This window comes from Perognathus longimembris, chromosome 13 (assembly GCF_023159225.1).
Source record: "Perognathus longimembris pacificus isolate PPM17 chromosome 13, ASM2315922v1, whole genome shotgun sequence".
In the NCBI taxonomy this organism is placed as follows: Eukaryota; Metazoa; Chordata; class Mammalia; order Rodentia; family Heteromyidae; genus Perognathus; species Perognathus longimembris.
The window spans coordinates 61,573,260-61,596,005 of record NC_063173.1 but is presented as its reverse complement, the minus strand read 5'-3'; the positions used below and the strand labels follow the sequence as shown (position 1 = coordinate 61,596,005).

The 22,746-nt window shown below is 63.1% G+C and overlaps 1 protein-coding gene across 1 annotated transcript; it reads left to right on the top strand.

The window, feature by feature from the left end:
- Positions 1-410: 410 nt before the first annotated feature.
- On the top strand, positions 411-22,746 carry LOC125362645 (glutamine-dependent NAD(+) synthetase-like). Its single transcript, XM_048361461.1, has 20 exons — positions 411-536; positions 1,329-1,389; positions 3,092-3,208; positions 7,219-7,272; positions 7,563-7,652; positions 8,362-8,413; positions 9,103-9,191; positions 9,307-9,424; positions 9,710-9,841; positions 11,919-11,993; positions 12,322-12,446; positions 12,958-13,006; positions 14,205-14,311; positions 14,636-14,711; positions 14,888-14,994; positions 17,786-17,917; positions 18,121-18,190; positions 20,687-20,815; positions 21,430-21,606; positions 22,634-22,746. Exons 1-20 carry the CDS (start codon positions 452-454, stop codon positions 22,715-22,717), a joined length of 1,929 nt encoding a protein of 642 aa, XP_048217418.1. The 5' UTR covers positions 411-451; the 3' UTR covers positions 22,718-22,746.

Sequence of the window (22,746 nt, the reverse complement as noted above, 5' to 3'; positions counted from 1 at the left end):
CAGTGCTCAGGCCCCGAGTTCAAGTCCCAGGACTGGCAACCACAACAAAAAAGAGTGCTTATCTGACAGCAGCAGGGGAAAATGCTTACAACTGAACACAAATGGAATATACCAAGCGCTGGACCGCTGTGCAGGAGCGGTGGTGAAGGGAGAGGCGTGTAAGAAATGTGTAATAAATGGAATGGCGTCGCGCGGGCCGCCCGCCACCAGGGCGACGCTAGGGTCTCCCAGCCTCCTCACCGCGCAGGCGCACTGAGCGCTTTCCCCGCCCCCCTCCCCCCCCCCGCGCTCTGTGGGCGGAGCCTGACGAGAGGCCCCGCCCCTCTCCCAGGACGGCGGCGGGAGACCCGGAAGTGGGGGCGGCGGCCGCGGCTGTGGGCCGGAGCTGTGGGCCGGGGCTGGCTGCCCGGAGTCGCCGGTCGGGCCGGATCCCGCCCGCAGGCCTGGCGCGATGGGCCGCAAGGTGACGGTGGCCGCGTGCGCCCTGAACCAGTGGGCGCTGGACTTCGAGGGCAACCTGCGGCGCATCTTCAGGAGTGGGTCCGGGGGTGGCCCGGGCGGGGCGGGGCGGGGCGCGGAGGAGGGGCGCGGGCCGCGACCTTGGGACGCTCGCTCCCTGACCTTGGGCTTCCGCGGGGGGAGGGGGGAGAGGGGGGGCAGCCGTGGGAGAAGCCCCCCCCCTCCCAGAGGAGGCCGAACGCGGCTGGGGAACCTTCGCTGAGCCCCCCCCGCTGGCCGGTTCCCCCTCCCCGTCCTCAGAGCCCATGTCCTGGGGTGGAAAGGGCAGTCCCTCCCCTTCCTCGCGGAAACCAGATGCCCGGGTGAGGAACTGGTTCCCTGTCACTCGAGGTCCGCCTCCAGCTTCTCCCCGCATTTCGCCTTGGCACCTGCCGGTTGTCACTTCCACATCCCCCGCTCCCAGGCCCGTCGTGCAGGCTCCCCCAGCCTCTGTACAAACCTGCGGGGGTGTGCACGTGTACGTGGCCATGCCGTCTGGTGGATTTCGACAGGAGGCCTGGCCGCGTGGGAGAGGACGCCGCGGAGCGTGGGGGCACCGGGTGCTTGGCCTAGGCTTTTGCTCAAGGGTAGTGCTCTACCACTCGAGCTACAGCACCGCTTCCAGCCTTTTCTGTGGTTATTTGGAGACTTTTGGAGTCTCACAGGATTTTCTGGCCAGGCTGGCTTCAAAGCACAGATCTCAGCCTCCTGAGTAGCTAGATTTACAGGTGTGAGCCCGCCAGTGCCGGGCTCACTGACCCTACCTGATACAGCTAGGGTCACGTCCTGGGGACTGAAATTACCCCTCTTTCTCTCTGTATGTCACGTAGGTATTGAGATCGCCAAGAACAAAGGAGCAAGATACAGGCTTGGACCAGAACTGGAAATATGGTAAGAAGAAGCCCATCCCTACTTCTGGGTGGTAGCTGGTTATGTGGTAATATCTGTGGCAGGCATGTAGTGGTAGCTGTGTCCACCGGTGGAAAATGTGTAGATCTGAGAGCGGTGCCAAAGCCCAGCCGCCTTAAGAGGTGGTCAGCAACATGACATCAGGCCTGGTTTATGCCCAGAGCAGGCCCAGGGAGGCTGGGCAAGTCTGTTCCTACCTCAGAGCAGCCTGGAAACGGTCCTCCACTTTGCCTCGGCCCTGCACTGCGGTGTGAATGCTTGTCCTCCCTCACTCCATTTTGTGTCATGCTTGGGTCCCAGAGCTAAGGGGGGAATGAGGATTCTGGGAACGTGGGGGCGCGGGGGGGGAGGGGAGCCCAGAGTTGCTCCTGGGTGGGGCATGTCCTCGGTGCCATTTCCTTCTCAACACCTGGAACTGGCTTGAGCAGAGTCTTTATGGTGCTCTTGTTTTATTGTGGTTTTTTTGTGCCAGGAGTAGGGCTTAAACTCAGAGTCTGGGTGCTGCCCCTTAGCTTTGTGGCTCGCTGGTACTCTACCACTTAAGCCGCAGCTCCACTTGTGGCTTCTTACTGGTTAGTTGAAGGGTCTCATGGACTTTCCTGCCAGGGCTGGCTTTGAACCTCGATCCTCAGATCTCAGCCTCCTGAGTTAGGCCTGAGTTAGGATGATAGGCGTGAGCCACCAGTCCGGCTTTGAGTCTTTATGCTTTATAACATCATGGAGCACTGTGGGAGAGCCCCTGGAGCTGATGGGACCAAGGGCCACAAACTGAGTTGCCTCCAAAACTGCGGATCTCTTGTCTAGCTCGGGAGTGCAGAAGTCCCCGCGCGGGGCGCCGCAGGACTGCTCTCCCTGTGGAAGCTCGAGGGCACTGTCCTTCCCGCCCTCCTTCCCGCCGCCTCTGCCCCCCGCTCCTGGCCCCGTCAGAACCCCAGGTGCTGCAGTGTGCTTATTGTGCCAGTCCTGGGCTCGAACCCAGGGTGCGGGCACTGTCCCCGAGCTTTCACGTAGCCACAGTCACGCTTACCCTACAAAGCTGGGCCCACAGCAAACCATTTTCAGGCCGGAAAGGTCATCACTGGCCATTCAGATACCACCGTCGGAGCCCGAGCCCTGAACCGAGCCTCTTGCTCTCGAGGTGTCATGGCTGTGTGGACCTAGAACAGGGCCATGAAGGGCTGCTAGGAATCTCAGGTGGGCTGGGCACTGTGGCTCCCGCCCGCCCGTGCCCGTAATCCTCCCCGGAGCCTGAGATCTGAGGGTCGTGGTTTGAAGCCAGTCCAGGCAGGAACGTCTCTGATGCCCCCATCTGCAGTTAACCACTCCAAAGCCCAAAGTAGGAATATGGCTCCAAGTGCAGAGCACCAGCCTGGAGCAAACAAGCTAAGGGGCAGCTCCCAAGCCGGGGGTTCAAGCTCTACGACGGGCACCAGAATGAAATACAGATAAAATCCAAGGGCAGGCACAGTAGCCAAAAACTTAAGATCTGAGCGGGGCCCCTCGTGTCGTCTATAGAATTCTACCTGTGCTATCGTGCGCCCCGCCCCTCCCCCCAAAGGCTGCACCCCAGAAGGCCCCGGAGGCATTGGAAAAAATCCAGTAACACACATAGTCGGCCCCGGGGCCTGGCTCACCCTCCCCTGCCTGCTTGGTCCTCTCTCCCTCCCCACCCCCCACCTTCTAGTGGCTACGGGTGCTGGGATCATTACTACGAGTCGGACACCCTCCTGCACTCGCTGGAGGTCCTGAAGGCCCTCCTGGAGTCTCCGGTCACGCAGGACATCATCTGTGATGTGGGGATGTAAGTGGCCGGTGCCGGGTGTGGGGGCGGCGCGGGGCAGGGGGGGAGGGGCAGGGGCACATTTCGGGCTGTTCTCCGTCCAGGGATCCCCGTCTCACGGGCCTGTGGGAGGGCAAGGCGGGTTTGCTCCCATCCCAGCTGCCTGACCACCAAATACTCCCCGCGGCAGCCACTGAAAACAGACTGCGTAGGTTTCTCTGGAAGCTTCCAGGCATAGGAGCACGGTTGGTGGGAATGGGACTGTGACGTCACGCGGTCACAGCCAGAGAGCTTTATGGCCCCCTGTGAGCCGCAGGGCGGGCTGCGCACAAGGACATGTCCACCCATGTAGCGCCACATGGTGTGAAGTCCTTTTTTTTTGTTTTTTTCTAATCTAGTACCAGGGTTTGCCCTCGGGGCCTGGTGCTTGCTTAGCTGGCACTCTTCCACTTGGCCCATGCCTCCAGCCTGTCATTTGGCTGTCTGTTTTAGAGATATCGTCTAAGGAACGTTTTCTTCAGGCCGTCCCCAAACTGTGACCCTCCCTACCTCGGCCTCCCGAGCAGCTAGTGTTTCAGTCACGAGCGACCGCACCCGCTTGTTCTCATTGTTGGCCTCCTGTGCCTTCTCTCTCCATCTCCCCACCGCGAGGGGACATTTGTCTAGCAGGGTCTCTGTCTTCTCTCTTTCGCTGCTTTTGCATTCTTAATTAGAAAATGCTCGTTGAACAGGGGGATTTCCTTGTGACAGGTCCATACACACACACAGCCCAAACCCTCACCCGCCTGCCCTCTCCCTCCTCTTCCCTCCTTCCCCTCCCCACTGGTTTTGTGCCAGCAACCGGGGCCTGAACCCACAGCCCCATCATAGTCTCCCTTAACGTATTTTTGCTCAAGGCCAGTGCTCTGCCACTTGAACCGCAATTCCACCTCTGGCTTTTTGCTGCTTACTTGGAGTTAAGAGTCTCACGGACTTTCCTGCCTGGACTGGCCTCCAGCCGTGATCCTCAGATCTCAGCCTCCTGAGTAGCTAGGGCTGCAGGTGTGAGCCCCCAGTGCCCGGCAGGCCCCCCACCCCTCCGCCATGCTTCCTGCTGTCACCCCGTTCTAGGGTAGCTTTGAGAGAGAAAGCTAAGGGGCAAGGCCCCAAGTTCAAACCCTGGTACTGGCACCAAGACACGTGTGCCCACCCAGAATGTGGGCACTGGTTGGAGGGAAGGCAAGGAGCAGCGACGGTGGGAGGTGCTGGTGCCAGGGCTGGGCTCTGCGGAGGGGTGCGGGCGCCTGACCTGGGATCCCATTTGGACTGGTAACAGCTGGGCCAGTGATACTTGGCCAAGGCCCAGCCCCATGGGAGCTGTGTTCCTGGCGCCCCAGGCTGGCTGTCTTCGCCTGCTGATGGTGAGCCGTGATTAGCCTTTCTGCTCTCCCCGGGCCTTCTAGCTGCTCTCTGGAGTCGGACGCAATGGCTGGTGCCACCTCTCCCTCGCTCTTTCCTGAGGCAGCCCAAGGCTCTGGCCTGACCTTTCCACCTTTACAGAGAGCCCGAGAGGCGATTCCCGCAGACTTGCTTGGGGCAAGCGCCACTGGTGCCTCGGGCCAGCGCGCAGGGTGAGGTGAGGGAGGGCGTGCAGAGGAGAGAGGCAGCGGCCGGGAGTTCTAGCACAGTCCAGGGTGTTGGGATGTATCAGGCAGCCGGGGTGTCGTGTGGGAATAGAGACACCCACTGGGAAAGAACTCACCGGGGCAAAGTTCTGCAGAGGGCGTGCTACCTGGAGAGAGGCGCGTGTGGGGGCGGGCGGTCCGCGCAGCCTCTGTTCCTGCCGCTCAGCACCGAGGTGCACGACCTCGCTCAGGTGGTTGCTTTGAAATGAGTTCAAAGTTCATAGCAACCGGCAAGACCAGGACACCTGCCAAAGCACACGCCGGTGAGGACGACAGTTCCCCAGGCGCAGAACCACTTGAGCCGAGCCTCTGGCTCCTGAAACACAGCCCTTGCTGCGGGAAGTGGCTTGGCTGACGGCTCCTTGGGAGAGGGTGACGACCCCGACGACGGCGGCGCCTCCGTCAGGCCCACCCTGCGACGGGAAAGATTCTGACTCCCGCCAGGGGGTGTGCACCAGCCGCCTGACTTGCTTCATCTGCAGACTGTCCTCCTGCTTTGAGTTTTATCGCCGGAAGGGCGCGTGTGCTGGTATTGGGCCTGGGGCTTGAACTCAGGGCCCGGGCGCCGTCTCGGAGCTTTCCCCTCAAGGCCGGTGCTCTACCGCCTGATCCACAGATCCGTTTCTGGCTTTTTGCTCAGTCACTGGTAATAGGGTCACAGACTTTCCTCCTCAGCCGGCTCCAAGCCTCGATCCTCAGATCTCAGCCGCCCGAGTAGCGGGGCTGACGGGCGGGAGCCAGCTCGCCGGCAGCACAGGCGTTTGGGGATGTGGCTTGAGAAGCCACCGAGGGGCCTCGGGCGCCCGAGCTCGCGGAGGGGGGAAGCAGCCTGTGGACGCAGAACACTGGGCCCTACGCTGCTGGTGGGCCCGCCCAGCGCGGACATGCGTGTCCCCTCCACAACCCAGACACACTTGTGCCCTCTCTCCACAGTGCAGACACGCGCGATCCCTCAATCCACAGTGCAGACACACGCGTCCCCTCTCTCCACAACCCAGACACACGCGATCCCTCAATCCACAACCCAGACACGCGCGTCCCCTCTCCACAGCGCAGACCCGCGCGTCCCCTCTCCACTACCCAGACACGCGCGTCCCCTCAATCCACAACCCAGACACGCGCGTCCCCTCTCCACTACCCAGACACGCGCGTCCCCTCAATCCACAACCCAGACACGCGCGTCCCCTCTCCACTACCCAGACACACGCGTCCCCTCTCTCCACAACCCAGACACACGCGTCCCCTCTCTCCACTACCCAGACACGCGCGTCCCCTAATCCACAACCCAGACACACGCGTCCCCTCAATCACAACCCTGACACGCGCGTCCCCTCTCTCCACTACCCAGACACGCGCATCCCCTCTCCACAACCCAGACACGCGCGTCCCCTCAATCCACAACCCAGACACGCGCGTCCCCTCTCCACTACCCAGACACGCGCGTCCCCTCTCCACAGTGCAGACACACGCGTCCCCTCTCTCCACAGTGCAGACACGCGCGTCCCCTCAATCCACAGTGCAGACACGCGCGTCCCCTCTCTCCACAGTGCAGACACGCGCGTCCCCTCTCTCCACAGTGCAGACACGCGCGTCCCCTCTCCACTACCCAGACACGCGTGTCCCCTCAATCCACAACCCAGACACGCGCGTCCCCTCTCTCCACAGTGCAGACACGCGCGTCCCCTCTCTTCACAACCCAGACACGCGCGTCCCCTCTCCACTACCCAGACACGCGCGTCCCCTCTCCACAGTGCAGACACACGCGTCCCCTCTCTCCACAGTGCAGACACGCGCGTCCCCTCAATCCACAGTGCAGACACGCGCGTCCCCTCTCTCCACAGCGCAGACACGCGCATACCCTCAATCCACAACCCAGACACGCGCGTCCCCTCTCCACAACCCAGACACGCGCGTCCCCACAATCCACAACCCAGACACGCGTGTCCCCTCCACAACCCAGACATGTGTGCCCTCTCTCCACAGCGCAGACACGCGCGTCCCCTCAATCCACAACCCTGACACGCGCGTCCCCTCTCTCCACTACCCAGACACGAGCGTCCCCTCTCCACAACCCAGACACGCGCGTCCCCTCTCTCCACAGTGCAGACATGCGCGTCCCCTCTCTCCACAGTGCAGACACGCGCGTCCCCTCTCCACTACCCAGACACACGCGTCCCCTCAATCCACAACCCAGACACGCGCGTCCCCTCAATCCACAACCCAGACACGCGCGTCCCCTCAATCCACAACCCAGACACGCGCGTCCTCTCAATCCACAACCCAGACACACGCGACCCCTCTCTTCTCAGTGCAGACACTCGCGTCCCCTCTCCACAGTGCAGACACGCGCGTCCCCTCTCTCCGCAGGCCTGTGATGCATCGCAATGTCCGCTACAACTGCAGAGTGATCTTCCTCAACAGGTGGGTGGGGCGGGCGCCTCTGCCGGCTCTGGGCCCCCCAGAGAGGCCGACCCCCCACCAGGGAACCCGTGCTTCACTGAGCCTCCCCCCCACTCACAGGGCACCTAGGGGTGGTGAGGAAGACCCTGTCCATCAGCTCACATGGAGACACAGGGCGTCCAGCCCCGCTGGCTGGGGACCCATCTTGCAGAGGGGGACAGTCTCTTGCTCAGGACCCCTCCTCCAGTGGGCTCTGGGTGGCAGCGGCCCGCCCTGGGGGGCTCCGTGTGAGCACCCCATTCCTGCTGTAGGAGGATCCTGCTGATCCGGCCCAAGACCGCCTTGGCCAACCAGGCCAACTACCGCGAGCTGCGCTGGTTCACCCCCTGGGCCCGGAGCCGGTGAGTTCTGGGTGCTCCTCGGAGAGCTTCCGCGGGGGCAGTGTCTGCCCTGCTCGGGAGGGGCGTGGCCTCCCACCCACAGGAAGGACCGGGCCTGTGCTGTCCAGACCCCTCGCTGGCCTCAGTTGCCCTGCACCTTCAGTGCACCTGTAGCTGGGACGCTCAGCACCGCCCACTGGCCTCAGGGGTCCTTCTGTGGGGGGCGGGGTTGGGGGGGAGGAAGGGAGGAGGTGACCTGCAGCCTCCAGCCGCCTCTGAGGCACCTGAACCAACCTGGGCCTTGGCACCTGCCGTGGAAGCTGTGCTCCGGGTGCCTTCGCCTGTTCTCACTGTGGAGGGACTCCATGACACGCACCTCCCTTGTGAACACGCTGGTTTCTTTTTTTCTCTTGGTGCCAGTGCTAGGGCTTGAAATCAGGGCCCGGCACTGTCCTTGAGACCCTTTGCCCAAGGCTAGCACTCTGCCACTTGAGCCAGAGCGCCACTTGCAGCTTTGGTGCTGATTCGATGTAAGAGTCTCAGGGACTTAAGACAGTGCCAGTGGCACACCCTGGCAGGGCCCAGGCTGGCTTTGAGCCACGATCCTCAGATCTCAGCCTTCTGAGCAGTGAGGATGACAGGCGCGAGCCAGTGGCACCGGCCTGTGATCATGATTTTTGCCATCCTGTCTCCCGGACCACCGTCCCTGACCGCTGCGCCCTCTTCCCAGGCAGATAGAGGAGTACTTCCTCCCCCGGATGTTACAGGACGTGACAAACCAGGTGCGTTTAACGCACGGCAGGTGCCGCCTGCGTGGGGGGGGTGCAGGGCGGGAATGCATCCAGATAGCCCCAGAAAGCCCTGGAAACAAGCAGAGGAGAGACTTGCGGAAGTGCACTGAGGGCCACCTCTCAGGATGGGCAGCCTAGCCAGTGCTCCAGGACAGGAGCCACACACATGGGTTCTGGGGGGCTTCTCCGGGCCTTGCAGAGCTCACCTGTGGGAGGGGGCCTGCGCCTGCTGGGGGCGGGGATGGTGCTCATGGGGGCGGGGCCTGGCCTGCTGGGGGCGGAGACGGTGCTCATGGGAGCTGGGCCTGGCCTGCTGGGGGCGGAGATGGCGCCCGTGGGGGCGGGGCCTGCACAGGCCAGGGGCGGAGACGGACCCCGTGGGGGCGGGTCTTGTACCTGCTGGGGGTGGAGATGGTGTCTGTGGGGGTGGGGACTGGCCTGCTGGGGGCGGAGACGGCGTCCGTGGGGGCGGGTCCTGCGCGTCTTGTGTCGGGGTGGGGCAGGCTGTGGCGCGGGCACAGGACGAGGTCCTCACCCCGTGGCGTTCGCTGGACGGGTCCCAGGTGGGGGATGACACGGGGTGGCTCCTGGCCTGCGTGGCGGCCTCTTGGGTCTGGGGTGCGCACAGGGTCCCGAGGCGGTGGGCCCTGACCCTCGTCCGCCTTCACCTTCACCTTCAGGAAACGGCGCCCTTCGGGGACGCAGTGCTGGCCACCTGGGACACTTGCATCGGGAGCGAGATCTGCGAGGAGCTCTGGACGCCACACAGGTCAGCCAGGGTCCCGGGGAGCCCGGCGTCGGGGGCGGGCGGGGCGGGGCGGCCGCGGGAGTGCGCTTGGGCAGGGGGAGCCCCGCGGCGCCCCCCCACGCGCTCCTGTCTGCAGCCCACACGTCGACATGGGCCTAGACGGCGTGGAGATCTTCACCAACGCCTCGGGCAGCCACCACACGCTGCGCAAAGCCCACGCCAGGGTGGACCTGGTGACCATGGCCACCACCAAGGTGGGCACCACGGGGGGGGGGGCTGTGCGGGCGCAGTAGGGACAGTGCCGGGGTCGTCTGTGTGTCCTACGGGAGGGGGGAGACGGCGGCTGGGGTGAGGGGTCCCGCGGAAGCCCTGCCGGGAGGGGGGCTGGGATTTGGGGTCCCGCGGAGGTCCTGTGTGGGGGACCCATGGCGGCTCCGGGAGGACACAGATAGCACCTCTTGGGCTCTGCGTCCCCGCCTTGGTGCACGTCGCCATGACGGCGGCCGGCACCCTAACCGCGCCACCCTGGCCGCGTCCAGAACGGTGGGATCTACCTGCTGGCCAACCAGAAGGGCTGCGACGGCGACCGGCTCTACTATGACGGCTGCGCCATGGTCGCCATGAACGGCAGCATCGTCGCCCAGGGGGCGCAGTTCTCGCTGGACGATGTGGTAAGGGCCGCGTCGAGGCACCGTGTCACGCTCTCCCGGTGACCCCTGCCTGGGGTCCCCCCACGGTGGTCTGGGCCCGTGCCGCCCTTGCGGCGGCCCCCTCCCCTTGGTCCCCGCCGGGTGGCAAGTAGCGGCAGGCGGCAGCCAGGCTGACACGGGAGATGAGAATGGCGGGCTTGGCTGCTTGGGCTCAGCTGGGGACGCGGCGCCCGGGCCTCATGGTCACGTGGAGCGTGGGCAGTGGGCACGGAGCAGAGGCCTGTGACCGGCGCTGGGCGCTGCCCTCGAAACACGGGCCGGGGGCTCCCTGAGGACGTGGGGGGCCTCGGGGGCCGCGCTGACCAGCGCCGGTCCAGCCTCTTGGGTCCCAGAGCAGAGCCCTCGGGATCTGCATTTAGCAAGCACCAAAATGAGCGCTGTGGCCCCAGCTTGCCAACCGCGTCCGGTGCCGAGCCCTTCAGATAAAGGCGGCTCGGCCCCTCCGTGCTTCGTAACAGTGGTGCTTAGTGATTTTTGTCAATGTTGTCGTTGCTGCTGTAAGAAGTACCAGAGTCAGCTGCCGTAACCCTGCCTGCTCCAGGCACAGGTTGGAAGGATCGCAGTTTGAGGCCAGGCTGGCAGAAGGTTTTAAGACTCGATCGCCACACGAGCTCTCTGGGGCCCGTGCCTGTCGTCCCAGCCGGACGGCAAGCGTGACTGGGAGGGGGGACCCCCAGAGGGCCCCAGGGCGGGGAGCAGAGTCAGCACTGTGGCGCTGTCAGGCAGTGGGAAGCGGAAGGCCGGGGGCGGGGCTCTGGACGAGCTCTGCCTGCCCCACCCTGCGTGACAGCTAAGGAAGAGCCCCAGCCAGAGCAGACGGGGGGGGGGGGGGGGGGGGGAGTCGTTACAGCCGTGCCTCTCGGTGCTGACCTGCTGACACTGGGCTCACCGCAAAGACGGCGGGCGCCGGGGGAGCCAGGTGTCCCCCGTGGTTAGCCGCCGTGGGGCGCAGCGGCAGGACGCGGGCCCACACTGGCTTTTAATGATGCGAAATCCTAGAACAGCCTGCGATTAGGACTCGGCTTCCGTGGAAGTAACACCACGTGGCGCAGGCCGTGCCTGCCTGCAGGGCAGCCCCTCAGGAGGCCGAGGCAGGAGGAGCCACGTGATCAAGACCTGAGGGGCTGGGGGGTAGAGGGCCTGGCTGGCAAGCGCCCGGCCCGCCGCAACCCCAGCACTGCCAAAGCATGAGAATCGTCATAGTAACGCCGTCGACCGTGAACGTGCCGGAAGCCCCCTACTGTGCGCAGGCTCAGCGCGGGGCTGGCGTGGCCTCCTGCGCCGCGGGCGGCCTGTCCGGGCGAGGGTGCCGCAGCTCGGGCCCCCTCTGGCCCGGCCCCTCGGCCGCTGCTCCTCGCGGTTGCAGGACGGCTGCAGCCCCTCAGCCACCCTGACTCCACAGCCACAGGCACGGGCAGAAAAGGAGCCTCACTTTGCGTGACTTTGAAGCGGGGGCCGCTTTCCTGGAAGCCCCGCAGACCCTCAGTGCAGGAGCCGCGTGTGCGCGGCAATGGCCGGCTCTCCAGAACACATCCGAACGCGGTGGTGTTTCTGGCGGCCACGGAGGAGACGGTGTAGGATCCAGCTGTGAGGTCACCCCGGGAGGGCTCCAGGCGGAGGCCCCCCCACCTGTTTAAGTCTGCGCCCAGTACCCGCGTTACCTAGGTAACTGGCACACCCGGAGGCCGTGACCTCCCCCTTCTCTGAGCTCACATCCAATCCACCTGGCCACACCTCCCGCCTTCCCTATAGGATCCGGCTCAACACGGTCCCCGCTCTCTCTCCTTTCCTCGCTTACTCTCTCTCGCTCTTTTCTCTCTTTTCCCTTCTTCCGTCCCCTCTGACTCCCCGCGCCTCCATCTTGTGTGGCTGGCAGTTTGCTTCCCGCGCCCCCTCAATGAACTCCCTTCTGCACCCCGCGGCGGGTTTGCTTCCCGCCCAGCTTTACAGCAGCCGCGTGGCGTGTCACCCGTCCCTGCCGTGGCCCATCCGCGTGGCCCCCGCGACAGGCCGCGCCCTCCCTCCGCTCTCCCTGCAGGAGGTCCTGACGGCCACGCTGGACTTGGAGGACGTGAGGAGCTACCGGGCGGAGATCTCGTCCCGGAACCTGGCGGTGAGCGCCCGGCGGGCTCCGTGCGGTGGGCGCCGCTGGGGCGGCCGCGGGCGTGGAGGGAGCGCCCCGCGGGGACTGGGCGTTTGCCCTGGGAGGGAGGTCGAAGGCCGGGCCAGTGCATCGAGACCCCCGGTGCAGGGCGGGGCTGTGCTGCAGCCTGGCGCTCCGCAGCCCTCACCCCCCCCCCCCCGTGGCTCTGGACCCGACGGGCCCCGATTCCCCCAGGCCAGGCCCCGGGCACCACGAGGGCTCGGCCACGCCGGTGTCCCTCACCCATGCCGGCACCGGAAGGCGGGGGTCATGTGTCCCGCCTCGTGTCCACCCCCAGGCCAGCAGGGTGAGCCCCTACCCCCGGGTCAAGGTGGACTTCGCCCTCTCGTGCCCTGACGACCTGCTGCAGCCCGTCTCTGCCCCCGTGCCGTGGACGTACCACAGCCCCGAGGAGGAGATCAGGTGGGCGTCCGGGGGCGGCTGGCAGCCGCCCTCCCCCCGGGGGCTGGCGGGGGGCAGGTCTGCACTGAGTGGGTGCAGCAGGGGCCCGGCGCCTTCCCAGGTGGACCCTGGGCGTTGGGGGCCCGGGTGGTCTTTCCTCCTAGGCCCGCTTCAAATGGCGATTCGCCGTCGCCAGCCTCCCATGATCGTCTCCTTGGGCTTGCGAAGGTGGGCCCTGGGCGGCCGCAGGCTGGGCCCCTGTGCTGGGCGGGTGCTGGCAGAGGCCCGGTCCCCTGTGTCCCCCTCCTCTGCATGGGGCGGCGGTGGTCACTGCCCAGGCCTGCCTGAGCGCAGACAAGCTCGGACTCGCCGGGGGAGCTGGCGGAGGGAGCTAGCTGGCAGAGGCCAGGCCCCGCGGAGCCTGGGGTGGGGACGCTGGCCCACTGGGGGCCTGCCCGGGGGCAGCTGCCCAGGGGCACTGCCCTGGGGCTGGACTCGCCCTTTCCACACTGGCCGTCTGGTCTCTCCACAGTCTTGGGCCTGCCTGCTGGCTCTGGGACTTCCTGAGACGAAGCCGACAGGTAAGGCGGTCTGTTTCCAGCCAGCTCAACGTCTTCTAGATTGGTTCGAGTTGCACGACAGGCTGCTCGGGGATTGATTTCCCCCTACTTATTATTTTTTTGGTGGTACTGGAGTTTAGACTCAGGACCTCATGTTTGCTAGGCAGGTGCTGTACTGCCTAGCCACGCATCCCGACAGGTTTTGGCCTGTCATTGTTAAGATACTGGCTCCCTTCCTGCTGAGAGCATGCCCGGCCCGTCATCCACCTAGCTTGGGCTTCCTGTAGTTGCTGGGCTGGCCAGTGCCTGCCAGGCTGTCCGGCTTCTTCTGCTGAGATGGTGTTTCACAGACTTTCCTGTCTATGTCTGGCCTAGAACCGTGATCCTCCCATCTCAGCTTCTCAGGGAGCTTAGGATGACAGCAGCGCACCACTGTGCTAAGCTGCAGGTTGAAAATGGGTCTCGCAAACTTTTCTGCCCAGGCTGGCCTCAAGTCACAGTTCTCCCGTTAACCTCCTAAGTAGCCAAGATGATGGGTGAGAACCAATACACCTGACTTTGGCAGGGGGTAGGGTGTGTGTGTGTGTGTGTGTGTGTGTGTGTGTGTGTGTGTGTGTGCGTGTGTGTGGTGCCAATCTTGGGGCGGTCTTGGGGCTTGAACTCGGGATCTGGGCTCTGTCCTTGAGCTGCCTTTACTCAGGTTAGAGCTCTACCACTCAAGCCGCAGCTCCCATTCTGGCTTGTTTATTTGTTTATTTATTTATTTTTGGTAGTTTGTGGGAGATAGGCCTCTTGTGGACTTTGTAGCCTGGGCTGGCTTTGAACCTCGATCCTCAGCTCTCAGCCTCCTGAGTAGCGCAAGCCTGGCCTGGGTTGTGTGTTTTGGATGCGTGCAGCTCCCTGTGCCTCTGGGGACAGCTTGTCCACACTCGCCAGAGGCCTGATGGGTGCAGGCTGCAGGGGTTTCATGCACTGGCCTGCAGCGTGCCGGGGTGCCCGCCCCGCCCGGCCCTGCACTTGGCCATCAGGCCTGATGGGAGTTCCCGGGTGGAGGCTGGGCGTGAGGCCTGCGGGGGGGGGAGGGTAGGGGGAGGTCTTTTCCCTCCGAATGCCCCCTGGCATGCGCGGTGCCCCCTTCCCCGGGCCCGTGGGTGGTGCGGGTGCCTTGGGCATCTCTTGGGCCCGCGGGGTGGAGCTCAGCGCGGTCCTCCCGCTGCAGGCCGGCTTTTTCCTGCCCCTGAGTGGCGGCCTGGACAGCGCGGCCTCCGCCTGCATCGTCTACTCCATGTGCCGCCAGGTGTGCCAGGCCGTGAGCCGCGGAAGTAGGTGACGCGTGGTCCCTGGCGGCCGCGGGGCGGGCGGGAGCCCAGGGGGGCCCTGCGGTCCTGCCCACTCACCTGGGGACAGGGAAGCCCGCTGAGCCCGTCCTGGCCTGGGAGCCCGAGCCCAATCCCCTGGCTCTGCCCCACAGCGGCGTGACGGGCACCGCAGACGGCTCCGCCGCGCGTGCCGGTTTCCAGACTTGAACTCGGTTCTCATTTCGCTCAAGGCTGGCACTGTGTCGCCTGAGCCGCGGTTCCTCTGGCTTTGGGGTGACTCGCTGGAGATGAGGCTCTCGTAGACTCGCTGGCTTGGAGCCTCAGACCTCAGCCTCTGGAGCAGCGACTGGCACCTGGCCACGCGCGGAGGGAGCAGCCGGGAGAACCTGGCCCTGCAGAATGTGCAGGTGCCTCCTGCCTTCTGGGGCGGCGGGCTCCGCCCAGGGCACGCTGACCCCGGGGGACGGGGGGGGGGGGGTGGCGCAGGGCAGAGGGAAAGTTCCAGAGTGAGCCTCTCTGGTCTCCCTGGAGCTGCCGTGGGCCCTGCCCCGGATGAACCCGCCCGCCTCCCCTCCCGCCCCAGGCTCGTATCCGGATGGTCATCGCCTACCTGTTCGCTCAACTGAGCCTTTGGTCCCGGGGCTCCCGTGGGGGCCTGCTGGTCCTCGGAACCACCAACGTGGACGAGAGGTGGGTGTGGCCTGGCCCCTGGACACCCCAGATCTCTGTGGGCGACTGTCCCCGCCTCGTCCGACCGGGTCCTTGGGTGTGGGCAAGGTCTGCAGGAAGGAGACGCCCGCCGTCCGGGTCGGCCCTGCACGTTTGGTCACCGTGGCAACAGGGCAGCTCTCGCCTGACTGGAGGAGGCGGGCTGGGCGGACTTGGCTTTCTTGAGGCGCCTGCCCCCCCCACCCCGAGCCCCCTCTGTGCTGTGCCCCGCCAGGCCCCTGCCCCCACCCACCTGTTTGGTGGCTGGAGTGCGCCCTGCTCTACTCCTTTGCCTGTAGGTTCCTCCTGGAAAGCACGTCGCTGTTGTGGCTGGTGCTCTTATGTTTGGCTCGGGTACCAGGGCCTGGTCTAGGCATTCTCCTTAGCTTTTTCACGCAAGACTGGCACTCGACCACTTGAGCCACGCTTCCACTTCTGGCTTTTTGCTAGTCAACTGGAGATGAGGTTTCATGGACTTTCTGCCCCAGCTGGCCTCAAACCTCACTCCGTCCTCAGATCTCAGCCTCCTGCGTAGCGAGGGTTACAGGCCGAGCCCCTGGCATCTGGCAACTCATTTCTTTGTTGAAGGGGGGAGAAAGGAGATTTCCTTCGTGGCACAGGCCAGCTATGGGATGAGCACTTTCAGACAGGAGCTATGTGCTTTAGTAGACGGAGACCCGGAGCCGGGGGCATGCTTTAAAGAGATGCTGACACAGATTGGACCTGGTTGACTATGACCTCAGTCCTTATTTCTGGAGGGCTTTCACAGGATTCGTTACCACTGTCATCACTGGTCATGGTAATTGTCCCTTCAGTCCTCTGTTAGTGTGTCATTCATCACTGTGTCCACCCATCCACCATCCACCCATCCATCCTTCCACCCACCCATCCACCTATCCGTCTGTCCATCCACCCATCGATCCACCTATCCATCTGTCCATCCACCATCCACCCACCCATTCATCCATCCATCCATCCACCACCCATCCATCTGTCCATCTGTCCATCTACCATCCACCCATCCATCCACCCATCTATCCACCTATCCGTCTGTCCATCCACCCATCCATCTGTCCATCTACCATCTACCCATCTATCCATCCACCCATCTATACACCCATGCATCCACCCATCTATCCATCTGTCCATCCATCATCCACCTGTCCATATACCCACCCATCCATCCACCCATCCATCTATCCATCCATCCATCTGTTCATTCACCTCCTCATTCATTCATTCACCTCCCACCCACTCATCCATTCATCCACCCATCCTTTAGTTCTTCCACCCGCTCACCCGTCCATCCATCAGTCCTCTCTTCATCTATCAATCCAGCCCACTTATCCATTCAGCTGCCCACTGTCTGCCCAGTCTTTTGCCCAGCCCTATCTCAGAAGTAACTCGAGGACAAAGGCCTTTGTGGGGTGCAATGTCAGTGGTTCTCTGAGAGGACTCAGCTCCATGGCCGTGCTGTGGTTTTGATCTGTTCAGGCAAAGGGAGGATGGGCTGGTGTGTGTGTGTGTGTGGTTGGGGGGGAAGCATGAGGCCCAAAGAGCCTGGACAGACAGCGGAGCCCCTGAAACTTGTGGTCAGTCGGGATGTGTGGAAAGCCTCCCCAGCCCAAGCGCCCGACGCCAGCCAGGACCTGCCCGGCAGCGGAGCGAGCCCTGAGCTGTGCTCCAGCCCTCTCCTGTGCCCAGGAGGAGTGGGCGTGGGGTCGTTCTCTGGGGCTGCTGTCCTTGGGAAGGGAAAGTCGGAAGAGGTCGGGGTGGGGAAGCCAGAGGCTCCTTAGAGGCAGCGGAGGTGGGAGACTGTGGGAGTCGTTGCCAGCTCAAGGCAGGCGGATTTGCTGTCCCTTGCGTTGCTGATTTAGCGCCCATGCTGTGGGCAGGGCGTCCGTCTGGACAATGCGGTGGTCTGTGCTGGAGCCACAGTTGGGGGGGGGGCCTGTCCCATGCTGGGCTGCTCTGGTTGTTGACAGCCAGGGGCTGAGCCACCGCGCTGGTGCTGACAGTTGTGTCGGCCCTGCCTGCTCTGCAGTCCTCAGCCTTCTGGGCTCTGGGCGGGGATTGGGTCGCGGAGCCCCTGCACCCTGGTACCCACATTCAGCAGCATCCGGTGCTTTCCTCAGCCAGAGCCCCCTCCCTCCAGCCTGTGCCCCCTGGGAGGAGCCCAGGGCCTGGAACCCAGTAGCATGTTCCAGCGCCTCTGCTACATGAGGTGACGTGCCATGGCCGCCCGTCCCAGACCTCTGTCCTTCCACTCACGCTGCCTGGCCCTGGCTTCCCAGCCAGGGTCCCTGATCTGGACGCCTCCCTGGCGTGTCCGTCCCCTGCTCGTGCCCCAGCAGTCCTCCCCAACCCTGCAGCTCCGCCCCCCAGGGGTCCTCCCCAGCCCTGCAGCTCTGCCCCCAGGGGGTCCTCCCCAGCCCTGCAGCCCTGGCCCCTGGGGGTCCTCCCCAGCCCTGCAGCTCTGCCCCCAGGGGGTCCTCCCCAGCCCTGCAGCCCTGGCCCCTGGGGGTCCTCTCCAGCCCTGCAGCTCTGCGCCCAGGGGGTCCTCCCCAGCCCTGCAGCCCCATCCCCCAGGGTCCTCCCCAGCCCTGCAGTACTGCCCCCCGGGGGTCCTCCCAAGCCCTGCAGCTTCCCTGGGACCCTGGAACTTGCCAGGCTTCTGGACTCGTGCAGGAAGCAAGTTCTCCAACACCCAGTGCTGGCCAGAGTTGTGGGACCTTGTCAGGCCCTGGGGAACCTTGAGCTCTCGCCCCTGCAGCCTCCTCGGCTACCTGACCAAGTACGACTGCTCCAGCGCGGACATCAACCCCATAGGGGGGGTCAGCAAGACGGACCTGAGGGCCTTTGTCCAGTTCTGCGCGCAGCGCTTCCAGCTCCCTGCCCTGCAGGGGTGAGTGGGTGCACTTGGGGGGGGGGGGACAGGGGTGAGTGGGTGTGCTGGGCGGGGCGTGCACTGGGCGGGGCGGGACCGGGGTGAGTGGGTGGCTCTGCCAGGGGTGGCCAGGCAGCTGGGCACCGCGGGCCTGGGGTCCGCTGGGAAGGCTCTGCACCCGCTGGCAGCCGTGCTGACTGGTGTCTCTGTGTTGACCACAGCGTGCTGTCGGCGCCGGCCACCGCAGAGCTGGAGCCCTTGGCCGACGGACAGGTGTCCCAGACAGATGAGGTAACGGCGGTCCCCCCACCGCGGTCCCCCCACCGCGCCCGCTCCCTGGGTGGCGGGGTGGGATGGCTTCCGGGCCTCCTTTCTGTTCCTCGGAGCCGTCTGGGGACGTCGGTCCATCTGGGCCTGGGCTCACGCGTGCCAGTGTCACGGCTGGGCTTCTGCCCTCGGCGTCAGCCTCCGTGCTGTGGCTGGCGGCATTGGTAGGGGGTGGGGAGATGGCCCGCGGAGGGCGAGGCGCAAGGCTCCCGTGGGGTGGAGTCCCCCCAACGCCTCAGTGTGGCCTCGGGGAATGCTCAGTCCTCATCCAGGTCAGGATGACCTTTGACTCCTAAGCCATCAGCTGGGGTGTCAGCCAGCGGAGGCCAGGGGTCCTCACTTTAGACCCTCCTGCCTGCTGGGGTCCCGGGCACTTGCTGCTCTCTCTCCCTCCAAGCGCCTTAGCTCTACAGTGACATCTGTGCTCTCACTGGGTTAATTGCACGCAAGATGGTTGTGTGTCCCCTTGAATTCTTGTGGTCTCACTGGGTTAATTTCACGTAAGATGGTTGTGTGTCCCCTTGAATTCTCTGTGCTCTCACTGGGTTAATTGCACGCAAGATGGTTGTGTGTCCCCTTGAATTCTCTGTGCTCTCACTGGGTTAATTGCACGCAAGATGGTTGTGTGTCCCCTTGAATTATCTTGACAGCGCAGTGGAAAAAATTGATTCACTAAGTAAGTGGAAGGTGATTCTTGGACTCCAGATTCTGTTCCACTGATCTGTGTTTTCACCCTCAAGCCAAACTCTCCAAGTTCTTGTAGCTTTGTAATAAGTTCTGAAGTGAGGAAGTGCGCATGCTCTCATTTTGGTTTTGGTTTTGAAATCATTTTGAGCTCTTCGCCGATGAGTTTTAAGATCCCTTTGCCAGTGCCAGCAGAACAAAACAAAACCCTCTGTCCAGGATCATGGTAAAGATTGCTTTGAACCTGTGATCCGTTAGCATATCCTATCTTGACAGCATTACATCTGCCGGTCCACAAGCTTGGGGTGTCTTCTCATTAAGTTAACTTTTTGCACTTCAACCATGCTTTCTAGTTCTTGGATATAAGTTTCTACTTGAAAGCTTATTTCAGGGCCTGGGGATGTGGCGCGGTGGTAGAGTGCTTGCCTAGCATGCATGAAGCCCTGGGTTCAGTTCCTTAGTACCACATAAACACACACACAAAAAGCTGGAAATGGCGTTGTGGCTCAAGTGGTAGAATGCTAGTCTGGAGCAAAAGAAGCTCAGGGACAGCATCCAGGCCCTGAGTTCAAGCCCCAGGACTGGCAAAAAAGGAAAAAGAAAAGAAAAGGACTAAAAGGGGGATGGGGGGGAGCTTACTTCAAAGTATTTTACTGTTTCTGATACCATTATAAATTGAATAGTTTCATAAGTTTGTTAGGGGGTTGATTGTTGTGAGATTAGAGACGCACAATTGGTTTTCGTGTATTGATCTCATGTCCCACAACATTTCTGAGTCCTTTGTTAGTTCCAGTAGCTTCTTAGTGAGCACACTGAGGTCTTACAAGGCCATGCTGTCTGCACGTTCAGATAGCTTGACACCTCCCTTCCCATGCCAGATGCCTTCTGTTATATCCTCTACACCCCTGGCTAGAGCTGGGGTACAGCCATGAATAGACAAGGAGAGAGTGGACATCCTTGTTTTATTCCTGACTTAGGGACAAGCCCCTCTAAGTGTGGAGTTAGCTGGGGGTTGTGCATATCTGCCTTTTGTCATATTGATGGCATTCCCTTGCATCTCTAGTTTCTTTAGTTTTCAAGTCATAAGGGGGCGCTAAACCTCACCAAACTTCTTCCAGTAACCTTCTGCTGTTAAACCAACCTTGCATTTCTGGGGCAGATCTGTGGTGGTCATGGTGTAACAGCTGTTTTGCCACGGAGGACTTTTACGTCTACTCACGAGGGATGTTTTTCTGTAGTTTTCTTCTCTTTTGATGTCTGGTTTGGTTTCAGTGAAATATGGGCCCCAAAGAAATAGTTAGGAGGTATTCCCTGCTCTTCTGATTTGGGGGAGAGTTTGTGAAGTAAGTTTTGGCAGAAATCCTGAGAAGCTATTTGATCCGGACACTTCTTTGTGAGAAGTACTTTAATTATTAATAAAACTCTCTCGTGGAAGGTCTTCTCACATTTCTCTCCTGTCTGCCCCCTGACCCTTCCTAATTACCTGTCCCTGTGCTTGGAACCCGCTGACATCCACGGTCACTGCATCCTACGACCCTTAGCTTACCAGCCCCCGCGGAGTCCCGTTCGAGTCAGGCTTCTGTGACGATGCACAGGGCAGGAACGCGCCCTTCAGGGGGGCCCCGCGTCACCCCGCAGCCTTCAGTCCCCACGCCAAGTCACACCTCATGGGAAGGTGCTGGGCAACAAGGCCGTGCCTCCCGGGCCTCCGATCTCCTCCACCCGGTGCCCAGCGAGCCGGCCTGTGCCGGGTGACCCGCGTCCCCACCCCCGCAGGAGGACATGGGCCTGACCTACGCGGAGCTGTCCGTCCTCGGGAGGCTCAGGAAGACGGCCAAGGCGGGGCCCTACAGCATGTTCTGCAAGCTGCTCCACATGTGGGCCAAAACCTGCAGCCCCAGGCAGGTGAGGCCGGGGCCCCGGGGCCGCGGGGCCGTGGGCAGCACCGCCTGCCTGTGGGCGGCTGCTTGTCCTGGCCTGCTGGGGCCGGCTCACCCCCTCTGGAGGTGGCACACGACCTTGGGGTCGGCAGCCCTGTGCTTCTCCGGGCCCCGTCCTGTGAGCGCCGGCCCTCCCGAGGGACCTGGGCGCTCAGGGAGGGAGCCAGGGCCCTGCGCTGGGGCGCTGTCACTCCGAGGAAGAATCCAGCCTCCAGGCCTCGGCCAGGCACTCGCGGCGCCCACCCGTATTCCCGGCTACTCAGGAGGCTGAGATCCGAGGGTCCAAGTTTGAATCCAGCTCCGTCAAGAAAGTCCTTGAGACTTACCTCCAGGGACCCAGCAAAAAGCTGCATGGGGAGCTGCCACTCCCGTGGTAGACTGCCAGCCGTGAGGGAAAAAGCCAAGGGAGAACCTGAGGCACTGAGTTCAAGTCCCGGTGCCAGTGCACGCGGGCGCACACAGACACACACACACACACACACACACACACACACGCACAGAAAGGATCCCCACTAACTTCAAGACGCGCGGCCCTGCCGTCTTGGGGCCCCATGTGTTGCCTGCCTGTTCGCCCACCAGGTGGCTGAAAAGGTGAAGAGGTTCTTCTCCAAGTACTCCATGAACAGACACAAGATGACCACGCTCACGCCCGCCTACCACGCGGAGAACTACAGCCCTGATGACAACAGGTTTGACCTGCGGCCCTTCCTGTACAACTCGGCCTGGCCCTGGCAGTTCCAGAGAATCGACACCCAGGTGGGCTGGCGCCGCCCTTTCCCCGGGCACGGGTGTTTGTCTCCCCGGGAGGGACGGCTCCGTGTCCACGGCCCGTCCCTTCACCATTGTCCTGCCGAGGGTCACGTGGCTTTAAAGCTTCTGTGTGGAGGTCTAGTTGTTTTGTTGATAAACATGGTCTCGCTAGAGGCCAGTGGCTCACACCTGTCAGCCCAGGTACGTGGGAGGCTGACATCTGAGGATTGTGGTTCCAAGCCAGCCCTGGCAGGAAAGTCCGTGAGACTCTTATCTCCAGGGAACCACCAAAAAGCGGGAAGTGGAGCTGTGACTCAAGTGGTAGAGCGCCAACCTTGAGTGAAAAAGCTAAGGCCCTGAGTTCAAGTCCTGGTGCTGCTGACACCCCCCCCCCCGAAGTTCTGTGTAGGGTTCATGCTGTAGTTCATGATGGCTCCAAACGTGCCTCGTGGGAGGCGGGAGGTGGGGCTCAGGTGCTGGACTCCCCGCCTGGGAGACAAAGCGCCGGACCGCGAGTTCCAGTCCTAGACTCGAGGGAAAAACTACTCATCCCGAACTGGCCCAGCCGGGCTGCTTGATGCCCGCGGCCCCGCCTTCCCCCTGGAGTGCTGAGCACCTGTGCTCGGTTCTCTTGCTGATTCTGCGCAGCGTCCTCCCTGTGTGGCACTGAGCACCTGCCGCGAGCTCCCGCCCTGCCCCGCCCCCGCCGGCCCCAGCCAGCCTTCTGGCCTCTGTTACCTTTCCTCGTGGTGTGGGTGGTGCCAGTTGTGGGATTTGAACTCAGGACTCTCATCTGGCTTGTTGTTTTGTTGACTCCCGAGCTGGCGTTCCCCCTCTTGAGTCCCGTCTCCACTCACCGCTCTGTGGTGGTTCATCGGAGCTAAGAGTTTCACAGCTTCTCCTCCCTGGGCCGGCTGGGCCCCTCGGTCCTCTGAGTGGCTCGGGGGACAGGCGTGAGCCCCAGCGCCCGGCTGCCTGGGTGTCGTGGGTGCTGAGCTCGGGCGGAGCGGGCGCTCACGGCGTCTCTCTCCAGGTTCTGCAGCTGGAGTGGAAAGCCCAGCAGGACCCGAATGACCTGGACCGAGGGCCGACGGGGGCGGTGGACGGCCGGGACTGAGGCCCCAGCCCTGCCACAGCCCCACGGTG

Bases quoted from the DNA above. Each gene is read 5' to 3' on its own strand.
- LOC125362645 (XM_048361461.1), top strand. From the start codon at position 452: ATGGGCCGCAAGGTGACGGTGGCCGCGTGCGCCCTGAACCAGTGGGCG. The intron at 9,842-11,918 runs GTAAGGGCCGCG...CTCTCCCTGCAG, and splicing joins AGTTCTCGCTGGACGATGTG to GAGGTCCTGACGGCCACGCT. The intron at 12,447-12,957 runs GTGGGCGTCCGG...GTCTCTCCACAG, and splicing joins AGCCCCGAGGAGGAGATCAG to TCTTGGGCCTGCCTGCTGGC.